Consider the following 24,513-nt stretch of genomic DNA (forward strand, 5'->3'; position numbering starts at 1 on the left):
TAGTATTCCTAGGGTATGGTGGGGTGGGGGCAGAGCTTATACAGCAGCCATGGCACACTGCTTTGTTGCAGGCTGTGAGCACTGTGAGCTGAGAAAAGAAACACATGCATATACAATTTATATGATGAAAACAATTTGTCTTACCCAAAATTGAATAAATACATAAGTAAATATTAAAGATTGGTTGAAGAAAAAGCACAGGTGGCATAGAAATACATTTTAAAGGAGAGACCTTGTGCATATTCGGGGCTGATGAGTATTTTAAAGCAAAAAAAGAACTTTCTAAAGAAATTCAATATGGAAATGATATTAGCAGTTTTTAAGCCATTGACTGATTTCAATTATTCTGTTAACAATTACATTATATTAATCAGATGAAGATAAATTAAGGCACCTTCTGTTTTCTAAACTGTTTGTGGATGGGGTAAGCCTGTGATTAGGATGATGTAATTGTCTCTGGGCTTTATATGGAGAAGGTAGTGATTCTAGGTGAATCAACTCTTTGAGCCAATGGAAACATTGTGAAAGGGAAGAATAAATTCTTTGTTTCATCCATTGTTTTCATTATGCTTCAGGATATTGAATCATTGATGTCAGAGGGAAACAAGTCCCGAACAGTTGCAGCAACCAACATGAATGAGGAAAGCAGCCGCTCCCATGCTGTATTTAATATTATAGTAACTCAGACCCTTTATGACCTGCAGTCTGGCGTAAGTGAATTGAGTTTAAGGGCCTTTGGAAATTTTATTGTGTGACTAATGTGATTCTAAGTATGTGAACTTGTAAATTCCTCCCCGTTGATTTCAGGGACATCCCAGTCCCAGACACATGTGTTTTAAAACAGGGATGTCAGATTAACAGTGCAGAAGAATGTTAATGGAAATGTACTGAAAATGGTTAAGTCCCAAATTAAAATCTATGATACACATATGAGTAGTATTCCTTAATCTGAAATGAGAAGCTAACATGATGGCAGAGGATCTAAGATGCCATGCCAAGCAGATTCCAGCAAAGAGTGCATGAAATTTCAAATGTCATTTGTAGACACACATTACTATTAGACACTGTATTTGTTATTGTTCTACAGATTACAGAGGTTTGTAAAAATCCAGTACAACACTTCCTGTGTTGCTTTGGTTTGATGTGTCTTCATGGTAATGAAGACATGGGAATGGGCAGGTACAAACCAGCCACCAGAAACCTTATGGAAGTAGTTCATCAAGACATGACAGTCAATATATATCAGATTCTCCCACCTTATGTATGGGGGCAGGGAGAGAAATGTAATATGGTTAATAAAGGTATTGGAATAGAACACGACCAGAGATCTGTTGCTTGGTAACCAGATTTAGGATTGGTTCCAGCAAGTCAGAAAATTTAACATCCTCTATTAGGGACTGATATCGACTGCTACTTGAGGGATCCTTAGAAGAAGAGTATGTAATACAGAACTCTCCAAATAAATTTCATCAGGATGGACATAGTGATCATTTGTGTGGAAGTGTCCTCGTGAAATTTTTCATACACATGGAAAACTAAAATATTTTGGAGACGTCTAGGCTAAGTAGAAGGACAGAGATGCTATATATAGATCCCGAACCTCCAAAAAGGTTTCTACTGACTTTTATCATGCCTGCACATAAATCTGCATGAATACACAATGAGTAACTTTTACAAATGTGTTAGACCCCTTTTTCTTGGAAAACATGGAATGGGAAGGGTAATGAAATAGCATGCACCTTTATTATAACTGTCTGGTGTTTTTCAGCTTTTCCCTAGCAGGGAATTGTGATGCCAATATGGCGTATATAATTAAATGTAAATTGGGCACAGTTATTATTAGTATTTACAAAGATTTGCTACTGTTAAATTCTAAAGTTGTCTGTACTAAACAGTAATATGAAAGTTACTTAAAATATCACAGCAACTGCTTCTTGCTGTTGTTCAAGTTTATTTGCCAGTATTTTATGGTTTCTTGCACTGTGTGAAATCATAGTAGGCTATTAAAAAGATTGATTTGTTTTTGTATGTTTGTGTTTTTGCTTAGAACTCCGGAGAGAAAGTGAGCAAAGTCAGCCTGGTAGATTTGGCTGGTAGTGAAAGAGTATCTAAAACAGGAGCAGCAGGAGAACGTCTGAAGGAAGGCAGCAATATAAACAAGTAAGGACATGAGTGAATTTAAAGTATCCAAATAAACATTCACTTTAGCTGTACTCATCAGAAGGCCCTTTAAATCAAGCTTCTCATCAGACTACATTCAAATAGCATTCAAAATTCTGAATGTTACATTAGTTTTACCTTTCTGCAATTTTTTTCCATTTATGATCCAGGCATGGGACTAATGTGAAATCGTTAACCTGAAGTGACAGCAGCACTTTATAGAATGAAAAGGTGCTTCCACATTGTAATTTCCTCACACCCATTTCCCCAAGCAGTTGTGGATATTGCTTTAACAGCAACTAAGTAAGAGCAGGGTTTTAATGGTTGCAGAGTTCTCAGTAAACTTGTTGCTTTCCTTAAACACTTCAGTGTATTGGTCTTAATTAGATAAGGAGCATCTCCACCCACATCGTTCAGCCTGGACACTGAGGTCCAACTCCAAGGGCCTTCTGGCAGTTCCTTCTTTGCAAGAAGTGAAATTACAGGGAACCAGGGAGAAGGCCTTTTCAGTTGTTGTACCCGCCCAGTGAAATGCCCTCACAGCCGATGTCAAAGAGTTAAAAGAACTATATAAATTTCCATATTCTGAAGGCAGCCCTGTTTCAGGAAGCTTTTAATGTTTGATTTATTTTTATTTTTATTTTTTCTGTGGGAAGCCGCTCAGAGTGACTGGGGAAACCTAGTCAGGTGGGCAGGGTATAATATATATTATATCACCATCATCATGCAACAAGTAGTTACAGTGACTCCCAAATAAGAATTCTAAAAGCTGCTTCATTTGTTTGCAGTAAATTTGCTTTTGCTATCCATCTGTTTTCTTAATAAACAAATGGCAGATAATTAACTCTTATTTACATAGCTTTATGGTAGGAGGTGCTCTTTCCTTCTAAAATTGAATATGTGTTTTCCTATTATTGCACTGTTTGCTTGCTTGTGTTTTTGACTGTAGTGCTACAAAGCACCTTTTAATACTGTTGGTGCTCATTTTGACCTGTATGCAACACCTTTTAGTGTTTAGCTCCATAGGCTTTACAGAGCAGTTTTATTCTTCTACAGATTTCTATTACTCTTGAAATCCTTTTAAAATCTTCACAAGTTCTAGAATTTATTACACCCCACAGAAGCTACCTCCCCCCCCCAAGTTTAAATTTCATTGCAGCTTTTGACAAATTGTATGTTACATGTTCTAGCTGATAACAATTTGCTGCTCTCCTAGGTCACTCTCAACACTAGGTTTGGTTATCTCATCACTTGCAGACCAAGCAGCAGGAAAGGGGAAAAACAAATTTGTGCCTTACAGAGACTCTGTACTCACCTGGCTTCTCAAGGTAAGACATGGCACTGTATCATTCTAAGTGAAACTGTCATGGACCGATATGCTATCTTGCACACCAGTGTGCAAACGTTTTTGACTAATTAAGAAATATTCTAGATGCAACCTCTTCCTGGTATGATACATGCTTTTTCTTGCTATATTACCTTTTGACACAACTGTTTACTTGCCATTCTGATTTTTGCATGATACTTTGTAATGCTGAGAGCTAAATATCCAATGTGTTGTAGGTCAGATGCGGTTGAAAGCAATGCACCTTGATTTTAAAAGTGTACATTATATTCAACTAAATCATTATGTGAATGGAATGACTTTTGCCCACGCAACAGATCTTCCCTTTCCTCTCCATCCCCCATGTGCCCTCTGTTCCTCCACTAGATCTGCTTTGGAGAGTTGGGGAAGGAGGAGGGGAAGTTCCCTTGTGCAAGTGAAAGTTGTTCTGCTTGTGCAATGACTTCAGTGAGTGCAAACCTTTGTATGCTAAATGTAGTGAAATTGTGCATTTAGAGAAGGGGTATATTTTCAGACTGCTTCACATATTTATGAATTCCTTAATATACTCTTTAGGACAACTTGGGAGGAAACAGCCAAACAGCTATGATAGCTACAATTAGTCCAGCAGCTGATAATTATGAAGAAACACTCTCCACACTGAGATATGCAGACAGAGCTAAAAGGATAGTTAATCATGCTATAGTAAATGAAGATCCAAATGCCAGGGTCATCCGAGAACTACGTGAAGAAGTAGAGAAACTAAAAGAACAACTTTCTCAGGCAGAGGTAAATTTATGGTAATTTTACTGGTAGGATTCAGTGACTTGTCTTTTTTATTAGTTCCATACACATTTTACAAAGGTGGGGGGGAGGTTAATGTTTTTGAATTGGCTATAAAATTTGTATCACAACAGGATTTATTTGAAGATGAATTGATGATCTGAATTTCTTGTGGGAAGGGGGAAATCCAAATGGTGGCACAATTAAACATAATGAAAGAGTAGTATGGGGTTCTAAGTATTTGCACCCATGTATGTGATTCTGCTCACAACCCAATTTGTTTGACTAGCAGAATGGGATTAAAATTTGTCATGGATAAATTGGGAATTATAAAATGTTTGTAATTGTCATATTTTGGCTATGAAGGCTATGAAGGCACCAGAGTTAAAGGAAAAATTGGAGGAATCTGAGAAACTGATAAAAGAACTGACTGTCACTTGGGAGGAGAAGTTAAGGAAAACAGAAGAAATTGCACAGGTATTCTTTTCAGTATTCTTTCTGCTAAATGCTTAATTAGTGTAAGTTTGCATTACAGTACTTAGCCTGAGACCTGCGAATATAGAGCTGTATATAAATTCAATAAATAATAACAAAATAATATCTATGGGACAGAGATGGATAAGTTTTATATTTCCAAAAGTGATCTGGCTGTCAACATACTGTTTCCCGAAAATCTGTGGCTCTTGCCATTCACCTGGATTTTATGTATTTAAAATATTTCTTTACTGTCCTTCATTAAAATAGTCCACTATAGTTTACAATAGTGTGAATAAAACTAGGCAACAAACCAACAAATACGTATTGTGACATGCAACAAGACAAGATGCAAATTAAAAACTTGGAAAACTAAAGGAAATTCCAAAAAATATAAAGTTTAATAAAATCCCGTGGAAGTAGGTTAATTAACACAGTTTATATTGATGTCACACAATGCTAGCATACTTGCTGTGGTTGCATAGGCTTTACTTAGGTATTAAACAAAGCTGCTCATTCTGTAGGTGGCTGCAGAAATAACAGCTGGATTAAAACCTACAGTCACAGTAGGCAGCTACCCAAACATTCCCTGTTACAGCAAATAATGGTCACAGCTCACATGTCACTGTATTGCTATGAGCATGCTCACTTGAAGCAAGGCTAAGGAGTTCTAAAGTTGAGGGCCAGGTATTAATATGGCTTAGTTTGGCCTAAATGAGTGGTGGTTCAGTGTATTTTTGTATTCCTTCATGTTTCATCAGCAAATTTTGCAAGAGAATATGAAGTAAGGCAAGTAATTGTGCCCTGTGTGAGGTAGTACTTCCTTTTATCCTGGGTTCTAGTATTATATGAGAAGGAGAGAACTTTTCCGTAGTCGCCTTCTCCACTCCATTAGCATATATGTGAAGTTAGGATTTTTCATAATTGCTCACATTGGAATTCATTTGCCATTTTAATGCCCATTTGCTCAGTTGGAAGAGATCCTTTTGGAACTCCTTGCAGTCCCCTTTCGTTTTTACCACTGGTGTCATAAAAAAACTTGCCTCACTCCAGATCCTTTTGGATTAAGTTAAAAAGCACTGATTTCCATAAAGGTCTGTGAAGGAACCCACTGCTTACTTAGCACCACTGCAACAACTGTCCATTAATTCCTGCTCTGTGAACCATTCTCATGACTGTTAAGTTTCCTCCGGCCGAATCTAGTTGTATGTTCATTGGTGCTTCTGTTGTTCTAAGTTATTCTGTTGTAGGTTATTGTGAAGGAAAGTGAAAAAACAGCAAAGATTAGAAGAATTAGTTTACATTCTAAATGTATATTTTAAAAATATTTTTATTGTCGCATGTTGTCCAACCCACAGTTTATAAGAATGTTATAAATTGTAATAATATGTTTCATTGTTTTAAAAGGCACTGATAGGACTGTATGCATGACTTCACTAGTCTGTTTCATTGACTGATGATCAAGAGTCATAATAGATGAAAGGCTTACTGGATAGTGTTACTCATAGTTGTGCAACCTCTTTTGTTATCTGTTCTAGACCTATTATTTTAGCTGGGTGCAGATTAATGGTAACTCTGTTTTTATTTCCAATGGTACCCTTTCACATGAGGAAGGTTGCTTCTGCTCACAGAAGAGTTTGTTTTATGCCTCAGAGTTGAGCAGTTTGTGAGAAAGGTGATTCTAAATCCAAATAGGTTTTCCCCCTTGTACCACCTTCTGGGAAAGTGGAAGCATGGAAACTGATATGGAACCTACCTATTATAGCGCTATGTGAATTCTTGTGTAAAGATTCGTAGAGCAGTATCAGCAACTGTTTTTCTTTTGCCAGTGATTATGTCTCAAGTCATAATATTTAGGTTTATTGGCCCTTAGATCTGATGAATCAATTTTCCCCCCTGTGTATTTTACAGGAGAGACAAAGACAGCTAGAGAGTATGGGCATTTCCCTTGAAACTTCTGGCATCAAGGTTGGGGAAGATAAGTGCTACCTGGTGAATCTAAATGCAGATCCTGCACTCAATGAATTATTGGTTTACTATTTAAAGGTAAAAAGGCATTAAATTCCGTAATGTTTTGGAGCTTCCCTTGCAATATTGTGCTAAATTTGAATTTATGGGACTATATCTACATTAGGGTGGTGCTGTGGTCTAAACTACTGAGCCTAGGGCTTGCCAATTGGAAAGTCGGCGGTTCGAATCCCCGTGACGGGGTGAGTTTCGGTTGCTCAGTCCCAGCTCCTGCCAACCTAGCAGTTTGAAAGCACACCAAAAAGTGCAAGTAGATAAATAGGTACTGCTCCGGCAGGAAGGTAAATGGCGTTTCTGTGCGCTGCTCTGGTTTCGCCAGAAGCGCCTTAGTCATGCTGGCCACATGACCCGGAAAAACTGTCTGCAGACAAATGTCGGCTCCCTCGGCCAGTAAAGCGAGATGAGTGCCGCAACCCCAGAGTCGTTCATGGCTGGACTTAACTGTCAGGCGTCCTTTACCTTTACCTCTTTATATCTACATTGGTTCTTAAAGTGTGGGACTAAAACTTCCTTACTTTTTTTTAATAAAGAAAGCTTTTCAGTCAGTACTTTATTTGCAAAAACTAAAAGACATTGCAGAAAAGCTGTTGCTCCTTCCATTCTTTAACCTGATCATTCACTATGATTTCTCTCAGTTTAACCCTTCCTTGTAATTGATCAAAAAAGGCTAATATGATTTCTTGTGTAAGCATGTGCTCTTACTTCTATGGCTTTATTATAATTTTGGTCCAGGAAGAAGAAATTTAGATTCTGTGTAAACTTCTGCTGTTTGTTATGCACATAGTCCATACTGCTGTGAATTTAATTTTGAGAATCAGTTCATATATCTCAGCAAAAAAATTAAATGATGAGATAGTTTGCTGTATGTATTCAGTTTATTGATAGGCATACTAATAAATGTGTATAAAGATAGCTTTTTCATTCAGTGACCTCTATCTCGTAAGTTTCAAGTCAAGTTTTTCTTTCTCGTATATAGTACTCAGTACTGATTCAGGTTTTTTGTTATAGTTAAATTGGATTGCTATCAGTAGATTTCAGATGGGTAATTATTGTAATAATTAAACCTAGCTCTTTTATCTTTGTTCATAGGACCCTATTTTCTTAGACCTATATAATAAATGCAACCAAATGTTTCTAATGTTATAAGCAGATATTACTGTGAAAAATTAAGCTATGAAAATATTCCTAGTTTGCAAAGGCAATTGGTTAATCCCATGTACAGCATTATGTCTCAATCTTTGTATAATAATTGTGTGCATATATTTCTGTGAGATCAGTTTTAGAGAGCTTGTACAGGGGCCTTGTTACCCCTGCCAGGCTAGCAATAGTTTCACTGTGTAATGAATATGGCCATGGGATTCCAGGGTGGATTGCACATACTTTGTGATGAATAAGTATGTGCCTATGTCAATAGAAGCAGCAGATTTATTTTCATTGTAATTGTCTTAACCAGGATCATACTAGGGTTGGTGCAGATACTTCTCAGGATATACAGCTATTTGGGATAGGGATCCAACCAGAGCATTGCGAGATAGACATTGCACCAGATGGGGAAGTTTCCCTCTCACCAAAAGAAAATGCAAGGTAAGAGAAATGCAAAATCGATTTCAACCTACAAAAAAGGGCGGCATTCATGTTTGTAGAGCAATTTATGGAAAAGCACCCTGATAAGAAAAGAGAAAAACTTCACATATTTAGTTTTGATACCGTCATAATGATAAGAGCAATAAAATAAGTGCTTGTGCTGTTCTTGATGCATAAGCATACCGGGAGAGATGCTTCTCATATTGTATGAGAATTGAACTGCTCAGACCTTTCTTTGAAATATGGAGCAGTACATAAATTACCTTAATAATATAACAACAATAAAAGGTAAAACAAAGCTATGTCCCAGAATATTTTTCTCTGTAATCTTTCTAGGTGTTTGACTTTGGAAATATTTGAGCAGTGCCAAAAAAGAATGCTAAGAAAAAACAAATGTTAAATGTAGAGGTGAACCACAACAAAATCAGTCAGTTTAAAGGAGTTTCCATAACTTATTGATGCCAGTATTAGCAACATGATAAGTGAAACAGATATCCTGTAATCATGATTGCATACACCAATTATTAATAATCCAAATTTGTGGAGTACTTAAGAATAAGTTTTTTGAATACAAGTAAGGGAAAGGATTCCCACCAATATCATCATGTCCAAATAAAATCTAAATCTCTTTGAAGACATGATGCCAGCTTTAAGGACAAATTAGGAATGTAAATGTATAGAAATAAGCACAGTGTATTCTACATAAGCTTTATTTATACTTTTTGCATGGTATACCTTAGTATGTTATACTCCAGTGCTGTAGCCATAAGAGAACAAAATTCCAAACAGATGGTGTTCTGTGTTGTTATGATAGAATTACATTGCCAGGAGTTAGTCATTTTGACTGGCAAGAACAAAGAAGCATGTCATTGGAAAAAATTTATAACTAAATAGGCTTTGTTTAATTTGTTCTTCATCCAAAATGCCTTAATAGGCGCAAACCTTGTTACCAAAGTTACAACTGACAGTACATTGAATAATTTCATTGCTGATTCTCATGGAGATTGAAAGTAACTTCTTTGTGATATGGAGATGAATTAAAACACTGTTTCACTTTTATTCACCACACTTGGAACCCAGAGATTTTTTTTCAGCAGTGAAAGAAATAGAAGACAGCTGTTTTAAATGCTACCTTTCTAACAAAATTAGGTGCACAATTGATTAATATCCCTGTTTCTGCATGCCTAAATTTAAGGGCAGTGAGAATGTATACAAAGCTGCCTCTCTAATGTTTCCTCTAAGGTCTGCACTAAAAATGTGTTCTTTCTGCTGTGGCTAATGTGAAATAAACTTATTTTAATCAGAGTAGCCTAGTTTTGGAAGATTGTTTTTTAAACTCTGGGAGCAACATATGTACAAGTCTCATTAAGGAGGTTTTAACTGGGTTTGTGCAGACCGCTTACGGTAAACAGCCTGTGACCCAATTACTTAAACGTATATGCTGCATGTTGCATTGCTAAAACCAAGCCACTGTCTGTCCAGTATACAATAAAGAGATGCTGCTGCAGCAATAATAATAATAATAATAATAATAATAATTAATAATAATATGTCAGTAGAGATCAGGCTCTTGTTACAGCCTTCATGATTTTTATTTCACACATTTTATGCATGTTTAGGGGTTTCTGTTAGGAGGCCTTTGTGGTGCTGAATCAAGAGAAAACACTTCTTCATTCTTCTCCACGTTAAATGAATAGGTAATTCATCCAAAAGTAGAGAGCTTTCCCAGTCTGCATCTGTATTGGAAGAGTTTTTTTAAAATATGTTTTAATTGTTTTATTGTTTCTGTGTTTGTCACCCTGAGCACCGTTGAGAGGAAGGATGGGATACAAATTAAACAATCTATTGACACTTTTATCCAAGAGCTAGGAACAAGCAGGTTGGAAAAAAGAGAGCACATGTCTATTGGAGTATCTGCAACACCCACTAAGACTCATAAGGCAATTACTTCTTTGGGACACTCTGCATAATCAAGTAATGCAAACTGTAACTGTCGGAGCTCAGTATGTAGACTTTTCACTACCTGGTCTGTTTAGCACACATCATCAGGTTGGAATGGAAAATTGTAAAGGGCCATTTTCCTATCCTTAAAACTTCTCATGCCTCTTCAGAGAAGCACACCTCACACTTTGAGAACCGTAGAATGAGAGAAAGCACATGTGTTTGCACTGCTGAATGTGTATATTTCTGCTTGCCCCTTCTCACAAAGTATTTGTATGTGCCTTGGTTGAGCCCAGAAACAAAAAAACCACCTTGCTTCTCCTGATGTGTTTCATGTGAGTAATAATATATTGTATAACATGGTTCCTGGCAGCTAGGTGATACTCTTCACTGTCCCTGCTGGACCAAAGAGCAAGAGTGACCAGTGGGTAGGAGAGAATTTGTCCCCTTCTGCATGTCTGTCTTATATAACAATTCCCGTGGACCAGAGTGAGTAATGGTTTGTGACTACTGGGAATTGCTGTTGGAGAACTCAGATTTTAAAGGATAATTTCAGTCTTTTCAATCTTGTGCTTTGCTTTCAGATCCTGTGTAAATGGCACGTTGGTGTGTTCTGTGACACAGTTGTGGCATGGAGATAGAATCTTATGGGGAAACAACCACTTCTTTAGGTAATCTCTCCCTCTCTCTCTCTCTCTCTCTCTCTCTCTCTCTCTCCCTCTTTATTTACAGAGCTATGTCCAAATATTATTAGTGAAGAATCTTGCTTCTAAAGAATTATGCTAAATAGATGAACTTCTTTGTTACAGCTCAGACTTCTATAGTGTTAGTTTTTGGTCAACTAGTCTGTTTAGGTTTCCATCTAGTCCACACAGTATCTTCTAAGATAATATTTATCCTGTTATGATACTCTGTTGAATACAGCTTGAATTTGTGAGCATATTTTCATAAAACTGAAATCAATCCAGTCTTAAATACCGATCACTTGCTTTAGTACCAGGAGCTATGCAGCCTGACATGAACAGCCTTGAACGGAAGATGGAAGCAAATTGGCTTGCATTGTGTTTGTCAAATACTACATTGTAGTGTAGAAATTTGTTGCTTTTAAGTCGTTGTTATATGTACCCTTGTACATGGGGAGAACAATGTCTCAGTAAATAAATAAATCTGTTGTGACTCATTGTTAGTTGTGGGATAACCTAACTACAGTTGCTCTGGCAACCTCTAGGCTAGATTACTGCAACACATTATACTTAGGGCTGCCTCTGAATAGGGTTTGGAAGCTTCAGCTGGTAGAGAATTTGGTGGCCAGGTTGCTGACTGGGGCAAGATGGTTTGAGCATATTGCACTGATCCTCACCCAACTGGCTCCCAGTTAGTTTCTGGGCCCAATCCAAAGTGCTGGTTTTGACCTATAAAGCCTTGAGCTGCTCATGATTGCAATATGAACCAACCTGGACCCTGCGATACTCATGTGAGGCCCTTCTTCATGTGCCTCCTCCACGAGAGGTCTGGAGGGTGGCAACACAAGAACAGGCCTTTTCTGCAGTGGTTCCCTGTTTGTGGAATGCAATTTCTCCAGGGAGGTTCAAATGGCATCTTCATTCTACACTTTTAGGTGCTAGGTGAAAACATTCCTCTTCAACCAGGCCTTTGGCTGACTAACATCCTATATCCTTTTAAATGTGTTTTGCAGGAGGTTATTGTTTTGTTTTGTTTTTGTTCTTGTTTTTCTTATATATTTTGTGTTTTTATCTTGTATTTATATGCTGTGAGCTGTCATGAGATCTATGGACGGTATACAAATTTAATAAATAAATAAAATATATATGTTACTGTACCTTTAAGGTGAATAGAATCTTAAGAGCAAGACTTGTCAGTTGGCTTTGTCTGTTAGAGAAGGTTAAGATTAAATTCAGTGAAGGTTGTACATATTTGTCTCCTTACTTATTAATCTGCAGTCAACACTGTAGCTTCCTTTGTTTTGGAACAACCTGCAGCATGCCTTTCCTCCCTGCTCATGGGTTGTTAAGTGTAGAAAGATCTTATCCACAGAATCCAGCATTTTAAAAATGGATTTACCAAGGTATTTCATAACTACTTTCTCAACTTTTTAATAGAATCAATCTGCCTAAGAGAAAGCGAAGAGATTGGTTGAAAGACTCTGAAAAAGAGCAGCAGTTAGCAGAACATGATCTAGATGCAGCCAGCGAAGCTTCTTCGGAACCAGACTATAACTATGAGTTTGCACAAATGGAAGTCATAATGAAAACACTGAATAGCAATGGTAAGAATCTGGTGCTCAGCATCACTGAAAATATCAGACAGGAGTACATAAATTTCAAGGTCCTGGCAATAGATAGGTTCTTTAATCTGTTCCCTTGTCCTGGTGGTTGTAAATAAGGAATGGATAATTTTGTTGCGTTCAATAACTGTTGTGACTTTCTGGGAATAGAGACTGTGGAGGAGTAAATCATGTATGACCAACTGATCCCAATTATATTTACTAGGAAGTAAGTGGATTTTTATGGGATTTACCTCATGCTCATCTTCCTTTTCTTATATAGACCCTGCAGTAGAAAATGGTACTTTGGATCTTTTGTCTCTCACCCTCTGTTTCACCTTCTGATCACTGTGACTGTAGAACTGTGTCCTCCCCTGTGTTGAGAAATAAACAAAGTGGAATTATTAACAATGTAGATAATGAATTTTAAGAAATGTTGGTGCTTTCCTTATCTAGATCCAGTACAAAATGTGGTCCAGGTCTTGGAGAAGCAATACTTGGAAGAAAAGCGTAGCGCTTTGGAAGAGCAGAGGATGATGTATGAGCGTGAGCTGGAGCAACTCCGACAGCAGCTTTCTCCGGAAAGACGGTATCAGCATTCTAGTGACAGGCTTTCAGAAGCTGCCCAGACAGCTCAGCAGAAAGTGAACCTCTGGTCAGAAGAGAGGTGAGAGCATTGATATTAAAACCATAAGTAACTATGAGAGAATGAGTGACAGAAGAAAAATACTATTCTGTGTATGAATCTGTCCAGGACAATCTTTCATCCAGATCCCAAATAACTTTAGAACATCCTTCCTGCAAGCATGTGCTATGAGCAAGCTAACCATACTCAAACTGCTTGTTGTAAAACTTAGTACCAATTAAATTCTTCAAATGCAGTACTCATTGGGGCCCGGGCATTTGGTATGTACCTTCCATAACTAGAATGTAGTCCTGCTTACCTAGTGATTCTGACTGATTTGGTCTTATATGCGTTGTCTTCTCAGTTAAGGACCAATCATGTCATAGCACTGTGCAGTGCCCATATGGTCAGAATTACTGCAGGGCTTTCAAGGGAAACTCATTATAGCTCTTGTATAACTTGTAGGTTTCATCTTGGTATACATATAATTTTTCTCAGAATGCCTATAAAGACTGATTAGCACGGTGGGATTTGTTTTGTTACCAAATGGCATTTCCAAGATAGCCTTGACATGTATTAAAAAAATAGGAAGCATTCTCTCATTTAAAGCTATTATTTTCTCTTGTTAAAATATTTGAACATAATTTTTAAAATCTGGAATAATTAATATTCTTATGTTTACAACCTTGTTCATTGTTTCTGCCAATGTCTTCTTACCAAGTTCTCAATTTCCCAATTAATATTCTACTACTCCTCTCCATTTTTCTTTCCCACCCCTAGGGATGAGTTATTTCGACAGAGCCTAGCAAAATTAAGAGAGCAGATAGTTAAGGCCAACACATTAGTGAGGGAAGCAAATTTATTGGCTGAAGAAATGAGCAAGCTAACAGATTATCAAGTGACACTGCAGATTCCTGCTGCTAACCTGAGTGCCAATAGGAAGGTAAGAAAATTGATAATTGAAACTATTTTGTAAAAGCCCTTGGATGTCATTTGAGAATGAGAATGAACGAGTGCATGAGGGAGAAAAAATGGAACATAAATTAAAGGAGTTGTATGGACTGAATAGATATAGCTTCTCTAAACTTTCTATTTCACTGAGCTGATACAATATTATAATACCCGTAAACATACAGTAGAAACAGGACATTCATATCTGTGCTATCTTGATATGTTTCCAGTCATTTATGGTTTCTAGTTCTCAGCCACCATTATATAAATAATTGGAAAATGCAAGAGAATGGAGTACCAAAATATTAACATAGCTATGTAGCATATGTTGTTCGAGTTTAAATTTGAAAAATGGAATCACTTTGTTAAAATGCATATTTTATCTACTTAAGATACTTTGTCTTGTCTTTGTTTAGAGAGGAGCAATAGTAAGTGAACCAGCTATTCAAGTAAGAAGAAAAGGGAAAAGTACTCAAGTATGGACCATAGAGAAGCTGGAAAACAAGTTAATTGACATGAGAGATCTGTATCAAGAATGGAAGGAAAGAGCCCATGAGGTATTCAACCTGAGTTTTTCAGTTTGGCCAAAATCGTACTCTTTTAATAAAAACAGAATATTTCTAAAAGCATTATATAGCACAGTTGTGCATATTCATGTAAGCATTTCTGCTGTTTATCTAACAGCAGTGCTACATTCAGTTGTATGTTTATCCTAATATTTGTAGTTTATTTCCCTTATACATGTCTGGGAACAGACTACAATGACTACATTTGGAACTTAGTATCTCTAAAACTATTTCAGTATTATACAGAAAGATCATGTCTTGCATGGAGGTTACATTCTGAGGATGGCGTGTAGACAAAAACCACCTCCTTGGAACTGCCCCCACTCAAGCACCCTTATCCTTTCTGGAGCCATGCCCCAAGCAGACCTTGCCCCACAAGCAAGGCAGAGAGCTTCTAAGCTCCCTTGCTTACTAGGCTCTGGGAGGTTCTCTCGCAGGCCATCCATGTTCCTGCCAGCTTATGCGAGAGCCTTCCAGAGCCCAATAAGCAAGGCAGAGAGCTTAGAAGCTCTTTCTGCACTGGCAAAACTGTCTGCAAAAAGTACTTTTAAGCGCTCTGGCTTCTGTGCATTTAATTTGAGTGACTTCAACCTGTCAGCCTTCAACTGTGTAAAGTTGAAATCACACATGTTAAGCTTGTGTCAATTGCAATCGTCCTGCAATTTATTTTGCTCTGCATATGAGATTTTAAAATAGTGTGCTTTTGGATATGTTTACAGGTAAGTGTATTTTTTAGTGTAAGTGAAGAAATATTTTTAGTATTCATCAGAAATTTTAATGCAAATGTTTGCTAATATTTGGCCTACTATAAGGAATATCAGATTTTCCATAGTTTGTTTCTTCAAAGCACATCAGCACTGAGTCCTACTATTTTAAGTGAATGGATAACAACTTAATGTAATTCAGGATTTAATTATACGGTTGTTTCACCATAAAATGCTATCTGCCTGAACATGATGATCAACATAGTACTTTGTGCAATGTAGTATTCATTGACTGCATCAAAAACTAGTACAAACAGTTTTTGTTGGTAGTATTTTTGCACACAGGGAATTTAATTTTGGTCTTCTGTGAGGAACACAAAATTGTTGGAAGTGTTGCTACTCATTTACAGTATTTAAATGAGGAATAAGCTTTTGGTGTTAATAAGAGTTAGGTTTGTATACATAGAATAATAGAATCATAGAACTGTAGAGTTGAAAGGAACCTCAAGGGTCATATAGTCCGACCCTCTGCAATGCAGGAATCTCAACTAAAGCATGCATGGCAGATGGTCATCAACCTCTGCTTAAAAACCTCCAGTGAAGGAAAGTCTACTACCTCCTGAGTGAGACGATTCCACTGTTAAAGAGCTCTTAGAAAGCTCTTTCTGATGTTTAGTTAGAATCTCCTTATAACTTGAAGCCATTGGTTTGGGTCCTAGTCTCCAAAGCCGGAGAAACAAGCTTGCTCCATCCACCATGTGACAGCCCTTTAGCTATTTGAAGATGGCTGTTATATCTCCTCTTTTACTGATAAACCATACTCAGTTCCCTCAACCGTTCCTCATAAGGTTTGGTTTCCAGACCTTTGATCATCTTGGTCACCCTCCTCCTCCATACATTCCAGCTTGTCAATATCCTTCTGGTGCCTAGAACTGGACACAGTACCCCAGTTGTGGTCTGACCAAAGCATAATAGAGTGGGACTATTGCTTTCCTTGATCAGGTCCCTATGCTTCTGTTTATGCTTCCTAGAATAGCATTAGGTTTGTTTGCTGCTGTATCACACTGTTGACTCGTGTTAAGCTTGCAGACCAGTAAGACCCCTAGATCCTTTTCACGTGTACTACTGGCAAGCCAGGTGTCCCCCATCTTATATTTGTGCAGCTGGTTCTTCCTGCCTAAGTGTAGAACCATACATGTGTCCGTATTGAAATACATTTTGTTAGTTTGGGCCCAGTTCTCCAGTCTGCTCAGGTCATCTTGCATCCCGATTCTGTCTTCAGCAGCAATGGTGTCATCTGCAAATTTGATGAACATCCCTTCAAATACCTTCATCCAAGTAATTTAGAAATAGGTTGAACAACAACAGGCCCAGGGCAGGTGCTCTATATACACTCTAGTGCTCTACATATACTCTTGTCTTCTGCTATCATCTGACCTGCCTTGTTTAGACATGTTGCACAGTGGTGAAATGGGGATTTGAATATGACTTTATTGGGCGTAGCTCATAATTTTTTAGCACATCCATGTTGGATAACAATGCTAAATCATTTTTGTTTTTGAAATTTTAATTGTCTTTTAAAAAAAAACAGATGAAGAGACTCACTGGAAAAAGAGGTGATCCTTTCTATGAAGCACAAGAAAACCACAATTTAATTGGTGTAGCGAATGTCTTTTTGGAGTGCCTTTTCTGTGACGTTAAACTTCAGTATGCAGTACCAATAATCAGCCAGCAGGGGGAGGTATGTTTCAGTCTCTGGTGTCATCTATTCTGTTTTGTTTATGAAGGCAAAACTTTGCTATGAGCGGCACATATGTATTCAGGAAGGAAAAGCACAATAAATCCACTATTAATGCATCAGTGATGTCTTGCTGCATACACCTGCAATAAGATAGCAGTCAGGATGGGCACACAGTCTTGGGACAAGAGAAGATTGGTGCCACTGAAACATTAAATGGAAATGCTTTGAATAGAGGGCAAATGACCAAGCTACTGAATTTCATGTACTGACAACCAAATTTTTGACTATAGTTCACTTGCTCCCCCGGTGTTCTAAATCTAGAAGTCAAATCAAAGGGGAAAGTTGTGAGTACACAGAAGGCAATTCAAAACAACTATCAATAACTTCCATTTTATTTTTAAATATGTAAATTTGGATAATAGCTGAGCAAGGAAATGAGAATTTTACTGGTTAGATACTGAGCACCACATCTTACATGTGAACCTCCATAATGTCAAGTTGGATCTGAGAGAGATTTGAGAATGGTCGTATGTAATGTGCAATTGTTATCTGCATGCTGTTTTTCTGTTCAGTTGAAGCTACAATTATATTTATATATGTAAGTATGTGGATTACTGATGCTATGCAGTACTACAAGGTCTTCAATATTAATATTTTTGGGGTGCAGGTTGCAGGGCGTCTGCATGTTGAAGTGATGCGTGTCACTGGTGTTGTCCCAGAACGCCTAGTGGAAGGAGATGATTCTTCTGAAAACTCAAGTGAAAGTGGAAGTATAGAAATCATGGACAACAATGGAGAAATTACTCACAGGCCAAAAAAACTCACCTGCAGGGTATGGACATACATATATTAATATTTTAATAGGATATACCTATATAATACTCTAAACATTTTGCATGTCTTACAATCAGAAATGGGAAATACCTTGTCACTCATCCATTTCCAGTTGGTTTCCATACACCTTCAGAGATTTAGTTTATCTTTATTTGTCATATGTTCATACTATAGTCTGCACCTTGGATGGAAGTTTTAGACAAGTAAAGTCAACAATTTAAAAATGTAAGCCATTCATTGGGGTAGTTAATTTACAGCAGTTGAAGTTTTCAATGCTTGTCCTGCAAGCACATAGGGAAACAGACTCAGCAAAGTTTTCAATGCTTGTACATGTGTGTGGACAAGGATTACCAAATAATCTTACGATGCTTTTGTTTGTTAAATATATTGTATATATTGAGTGTTAATTTTTAGATTGTTTTATGAGCCTAGCTGTGAGATAAAATTGGCCTTACTTAGTCAACCATTGTCTAACTGAATATTCTGAGTATAGCTGAATATATTAATATAAATATGCCAGTATATTGAATTACAGTTTTACTGTTGTCTAGGTAAAAATTAAAGAAGCAACAGGACTACCTTTGAATCTCTCAAACTTTGTCTTTTGTCAATACACCTTCTGGGATCAGTGTGAGTCAACTGTTGCAGCACCAGTTGTAGACCCAGATGTGCCTTCACCTCTGACCAAGGATGTCCAGTTTACAGTGACTTTTGCTCATTGTAAGGTAATTTAGTTTGGTTGGAATGCTAGAAAAATACATTTGAGTCCATATTTTACACACACACACACACACACACACACACGTATGATTCCATCCTACTGTACAGTGAGATGGAGATGAAACAAGGGGTTCTAATACCTTCATTAAACAACAACAAAAAATCCTTTCCATTGCTTTCAAGTGCCTCCCCCACCAATTACCTTTAGTCCATTCCACTCACCTTTTGGGCAGGCCACCAGGTTCTTCACACACACTCTGGGCCACAGTTTGGGAACCCTGACATAGGTTAAACAGAATTCTGCAAGTCATTAGTGGCATTGAATGCTGGAGTTGTGTAAACTGCTCCTGGTACTTTTATTTGTGATTTCCAGTGGAAAGAGGAAGGAAGACAGAACATACAACTTGGTTCTTAGGAAACCTGGTCAGAGAGAAGATGTGACCAGCCTATTCACTGTTATGGAAAATGGGATTGGATTAAGGAAATGAAGCATTCATTCTTTCACAAAAACATATTAGTTAGGAGTGAGTTAGTCTGGCAAACTTTCTGGTCTCTGAAAATGGAGTTTTGTTATTCCTAAAATGTTTGGTGGCTATGCTTATTTCAATATATCTCATTAGAACAGGGACTACAATATTAAATATGTTGTAGTAATCAACACAAAATATGGAATTTTGACTACCTGTGCAAATATAACTGAAGTATTAATATAAAATAGTGGTCTGTTCAGTATTATACAAAATTCTGCATTTTACCTGGTTCATGGAATTAATATCTTCATTGGGAGTTTTTTTCTGCCCACAATAACATTTGAACATTTACCTGGTTTTTTAATCATAGAGCTGATAAAAATCATGCTTTAAGTGTTTTGCAGTAAGTATTGCAATTTTCTAGGATTATGTGGTGAATGTAACAGAAGAATTTCTGGAGTTCATTCAAGATGGAGCACTTGCTATTGAGGTATGGGGTCACAGATGTGCTGGAAACGGCAGTTCCATATGGGAGGTGGATACTCTTCATGCAAAAACCAGGACCTTGAGAGACAGGTAAACCTATGTTGTATTTTCCTTATAGTAGTGCAGCCTCACTTCGAATATAGGGAGAAAGGAGGAAGTACAGCACATGTGCCAGAGATGAATTGAGAGCTAGAGGGTGATGGGTGTGTATGCCTGTGAGAGGTGGTAGGGGAGAAATTGAGTACAAAGAAGAGATTTCTCATAGTCTTCTTTCTGCAAGAATATTTGATTTGTTAATTACTAATTGTATTGTTGCTTCCTGCCCTTGGCACCTTGGGGAAGAAGGGTGGGATAAAAATCTAATAGATAAAATGAATGGTTCTACAAATTTCCACTAAAGTGTAAGGAGGAGTATTCATACTACTCTTATTGCTTTTTGGATTGTCTCTAGGTGGAATGAAGTGACACGTCGAATAGAAATGTGGGTTTCAATTCAAGAACTGAATGAACTGGGGGACTATACAGCTGTGGAGCTCCACCAGGCAAAGGATGTAAATACAGGAGGGATTTTCCAGCTTCGACAGGTACAATTAATTTTATCCCTCCCAGATAAGAATACTAATGTGTGTTTACATTAATTTACATGTTTCCCTACTTATATGACCAGGGTCATTCTCGCAGAGTTCAGGTGACGGTTAAACCAGTACAGCATTCAGGAACATTGCCACTTATGGTAGAAGCCATTCTGTCTGTCTCCATTGGCTGTGTGACTGCCAGATCAACCAAATTGCAACGGGGGTTGGACAGTTACCAGGTAGGATAAGTGGCTTTAAAGTGCTAAATTATTTTATTGTGGTGCAGATTTGTTATTTTCACTTGTGCCTTTGAAGGATACTGTGTGGAATTTGTATGTACACTTGAAGCAAGGCATGGATGATAGCTTCTCAAGGACCATTAGGAATGGCAGTTAAATGGAACATCATGTCTTGAATTGGTATCCCTTGAATGCCAGAAACAATATCAAATTGGTGACTTTCAGGGGCTTGTAATCTTTCAGGGGCATCTTGCTAGCCATTATCAGAAACTGAATGCTGAGTAGATGAAGTTTGCTGTTGGGAATTGTAGTTCAAAATGTTTGGAGGACACCAAGTTGGAACAAGCTGATTTTAAAAGTTTATTGTAAACTAGTCATCGCAAGCCTCAGGTGCAATCTCTTCCTCCTTTGTAAACACGATGAGGAGACTGAAAGGGCTGCCTTGAGATGCTAAGAACTGAACCTGAGACATTCTGCATGCAAAAGCAGATGCTCTGCCATTGAGCTACAGCCCTTCCCCTCAACAACCACTTGCTCACCTCTTGGGCTCTGTGAATAATCGCATTTGCATAGCTGTCAACTGTCCCTTATTTGGCGGGAAAGTCCCTTATCCCAGCGCTGTGTCCCGCTGCTGTCCCTTATTGATGATGTCCCTTAAATTTCCCGGGTTTCAAAGGAAACCGTGTTGCTTGGCTGCGTTGCTCACCCCGTAAGGAGTCTAAGAACGACTGGGGGGTGGAGCTTGCATGCCTTGTGCTGATCAAATCGGCCGCGTTGCCTGGGGACTCGCCTTTGCCCAGCACTTCCCAGTGGAGAGGTGACGGTGGTTTTCCTTGCTACATCCCCTTTGCCGGGTTGCTACACTGTGGGAACCACCGCTTGAGGCTTCGTTTGGCTGCTGGCTGGGTTTTCTGCCTTTGGCTCGGAGGGGCTCAGAAGTTGAACATACCTGTTATAGGAAAATCCCTTGTTTTGGCTGCTGATCCCTTATTTTCGAGGCTGCTGGTCCCTTATTTTCAAATCTGTAAGTTGACAGCTATGCATTTGTATACTAAGAAGTGATTGACACTTGATATGCTTTGGAGGGACTGAATCCAAGTCTTCCCTCCACCCACAACAGCCTTGTTTGCATGTAACCTTAAATCATAGTTAAAACAACAACAGCTCTGGAAGGGCTTTCCAACCTTTTTGGACCCATAGGCACATTTGCAAACCAGACAAATAGTTGTTGGCACCCCCCCCCGCCCCCTTTTCAAGCCTAATTTCTACAGCCTCCTTTCTGTGACATGTGGTAGGACACAAGCCTGAATCTGCCTTGCAGTGGTGGGCAAAGCTGGACTCATGATTTGTATCTCTCCGTATAAATAAAAAGTGGTAAGCCAAACACAAATCTTGGCTTCCACTCATGATTTATTTGGAAAGAAACAAGCCATGAGCCCAAGTTTGCATGTCACTACAAGACAGACTCTGGCTTCTTTCCTTTCCTGCATGGCATAGTCAGGTGCGAAGGAAGGAGGAAAATGTTTGTGCACATGAAAACATAGTTTATTTTAAGCTACAGTTTAACATTGCACGTTAACCTGGCTATTATGTGATTGCTGAATGCCCACTGTTACATCAAAGATGTGTAGACTGAGTGCATAATGATAAAGATCCAGCATAAATTACCAGAGATATACCTCATGTAGAAAAACAGGTGGACACTTCTCCCATCAGTCATGTGCTTCAAAAAGTGAAGTAATTAATTTAAAACACAACAACAACCCAACGCTTGAAAGCATGAAGATATCATATACATAGTTTATGTCTCTAGAAAGCAAGGGAGCATCATTGCATGAATTTTGCTTCTACGTGATTAGGTATTAGCCTGAAGGTCCTGACTCTCAAACCTTTTAGCAGTAAGTGGTAAAGAGGAGTGGCACATGTCTGTTCACTTCACCATACGAGTGGGTCACTAAACCTTTATATAAACAATTAAATAAGGTTTGATGCTTTCTGTTCTGTCTTGTTCTAATTTGTGTCCATGATGGGTGCTCTTATTTGGAGTTTGATAGCAAGAAAAATGCATGTTCTCTTTGTTTATAAAGTTTATTTTTTTCTACCAGAGAGGAGATGATGATGATGATGGTGGTGATATGGATAGTTATCAGGTATTGCTGCTGCTGTTGTTGTCGAATCACATAGCATGGGGCACAGCTAATGCTAATAGTTATCAACTCCAAAGAGTCACTGAAATAATTTGCTCTTGGAACTTTCTGCATTAAAAGACACTGATTTAAAGAACAAGCCTCTCAGCTTAATTTGACAATACGCTATGCTCTTTCATGTGACATTTCTAATAATCAATATATTAATGATTTATTTAGATTGTTGAAAATTAAGAAAGAGCATGGTGGCTTGCAACTTAATTAAAACAACTGTCAATAAAACAATGTAAAACAGATGCAGGAGATACAAGATAGCAAAGAAATTTCAGGGAGGGAAAAGTCGAGGATTAAAAACCACGTCAAGTACCTGCCAGAAAAGGAATGTCTTTACTCACTGATGAAAGTCCATCAAAAAGGGGACAAAACAGACTTCCCTGGGAAGGAAGTCTCGCAGAGCCTGGGCAAGGCAACAAGTTGTATTGTGTGTCGAATTCAGATGTTGGTGTAATGCAAGGGAGACATACAAGAGAGATGTATAGACATCTCTTATATGGTAGAATTGAGGCCAAAAGCTGAATTCTTCATTTTTTTAACTAAATAATGTTTGAAATCATAATAATTTTTACATACAATTATATGTCATCCATAATTTTTACAGGTTTCATTAAATCACATTTTGTTCAGTGCAATAACAAAAGCATCAAATATTTGTGCGTACTGTACTGTAAACCATTTTTTAATAATAAAAAAGCTAGTCCTGTAAACTTTGCTTTCCTGATGCCTACAGCTTTAATACATTTATGAATTAATGAATTCTGTATGAAGGCTTCCCAATATTAAGGGTTTTTAAAAAACTTTTTAACAAGCAGCAAAAAAGCAAAACACCAGTTGTATAAATGTAGGTATCTATGCAAATACCCTAATAAGTTGTACAGTCGTTCCAAAAACCTACAGCTCAAACTACAGGTGATGGCTGATTCAAATGCCTAAAGCTCCTCTCTGACCCAGTCCTGTGAAACAAGGAAACTAGAAGTCCAGTTTAGGAGTATAAGGAATAAATGGGTGAGCAGTGCTAAACACCCACATCCGCACACCAGAGGCAACTCAACACACACTGCTTACCTTCTTGCAACCTTCTCCCCAAGCACTCTTCTCACAGATAGAGACACTTCTGGTATTTAGCCTGGATGAGGAGAAAATGGCTTCAGAGAACAAACTGCAAGTAGATAAACCACAAGGAGAGGGAAGGCTTTGCAATTCCCACCCAGGCCCAGACCCCCACCTCCATAATTATGGTACTTCCATAAGTTAGGCAGATCCAGATTTAAATACACCATCCTGCTGTCAACAGTAGTTTGAGCCTGAATTAGCTACTAACTTGCTTCAAGCGGTTCATGGCACTTCCTGGTAATGAATTATGAAGAATGGATCAAACATTCCTTTAATACCAGAAAGCATGATTGCATGATGGGTTTTTGTTTGCATGTGGATGATTTAGTTACTCTGGTAACAACTTCTCATAATGGAGTTAATACAGGTTTAAGGGTATATATGTTGATGTCTCTTTAATTGTTTTCACTTTCATATGCTACTAAATAGTTTGTTGGCCAATGCATTATTTTTCTGCTTGGATCTAAATCACAAATTTGCAAGAGACAAAATACACAAAGAGCTCTAACTATGGAGTGGGTGGTGCAATTTTAGCTTTTCATTCTTTATGCTCTTTGCAAGTTGGGTGAGCTTACCTTCTTGGGTTATGTACTATCTGATGTAAACGTGAATGAACACTATTGGGTAACATCTTCCAATCAAAGTTGGAAACTGCATAAAATTAAATGTGTATGTTGTATATGTTTAAAAAAAATATCTCTTTTTCC

At 37.9% G+C, this 24,513-nt stretch overlaps 1 protein-coding gene and 1 long non-coding RNA gene across 7 annotated transcripts in view; one reads left to right on the forward strand and one right to left on the reverse strand.

The window, feature by feature from the left end:
* Positions 1-24,513, forward strand: part of KIF13A (kinesin family member 13A) — a 69,108-nt gene that overhangs the window by 23,107 nt on the left and 21,488 nt on the right. For 3 of the 5 annotated variants that reach the window (XM_083449258.1, XM_083449260.1, XM_083449261.1), the window contains exons 8-26: positions 576-710; positions 2,048-2,160; positions 3,377-3,488; positions 4,061-4,273; positions 4,634-4,744; positions 6,653-6,787; positions 8,223-8,353; positions 10,879-10,965; positions 12,415-12,581; positions 13,035-13,245; positions 13,984-14,146; positions 14,571-14,711; positions 17,016-17,165; positions 17,833-17,997; positions 18,551-18,724; positions 19,614-19,765; positions 20,127-20,259; positions 20,343-20,489; positions 22,595-22,639. In XM_083449258.1, the coding sequence (XP_083305384.1) occupies positions 576-710; positions 2,048-2,160; positions 3,377-3,488; positions 4,061-4,273; positions 4,634-4,744; positions 6,653-6,787; positions 8,223-8,353; positions 10,879-10,965; positions 12,415-12,581; positions 13,035-13,245; positions 13,984-14,146; positions 14,571-14,711; positions 17,016-17,165; positions 17,833-17,997; positions 18,551-18,724; positions 19,614-19,765; positions 20,127-20,259; positions 20,343-20,489; positions 22,595-22,639 (2,685 nt within the window). The remainder of the gene's footprint in view (positions 1-575; positions 711-2,047; positions 2,161-3,376; positions 3,489-4,060; positions 4,274-4,633; positions 4,745-6,652; positions 6,788-8,222; positions 8,354-10,878; positions 10,966-12,414; positions 12,582-13,034; positions 13,246-13,983; positions 14,147-14,570; positions 14,712-17,015; positions 17,166-17,832; positions 17,998-18,550; positions 18,725-19,613; positions 19,766-20,126; positions 20,260-20,342; positions 20,490-22,594; positions 22,640-24,513) is intronic. The other 2 variants (XM_083449259.1, XM_083449262.1) reach the window with 1 other exon arrangement.
* LOC310681676 lies at positions 9,900-24,508 on the reverse strand. Of its 2 annotated transcripts, XR_014513498.1 has the most exons (4): positions 23,004-24,508; positions 12,833-12,952; positions 12,136-12,184; positions 9,900-10,089 (listed from the first exon to the last, which is right to left on the reverse strand). It is a non-coding gene; the product is annotated as an uncharacterized lncRNA (long non-coding RNA). The 2 variants fall into 2 exon arrangements; XR_014513499.1 differs by lacking the exons at positions 9,900-10,089; positions 12,136-12,184; positions 12,833-12,952 and adding exons at positions 17,172-17,482; positions 18,090-18,180.

The sequence above is a fragment of the Podarcis tiliguerta genome, assembly GCF_965153285.1.
Source record: "Podarcis tiliguerta genome assembly, chromosome: 7".
Taxonomy (NCBI): domain Eukaryota; kingdom Metazoa; phylum Chordata; class Lepidosauria; order Squamata; family Lacertidae; genus Podarcis; species Podarcis tiliguerta.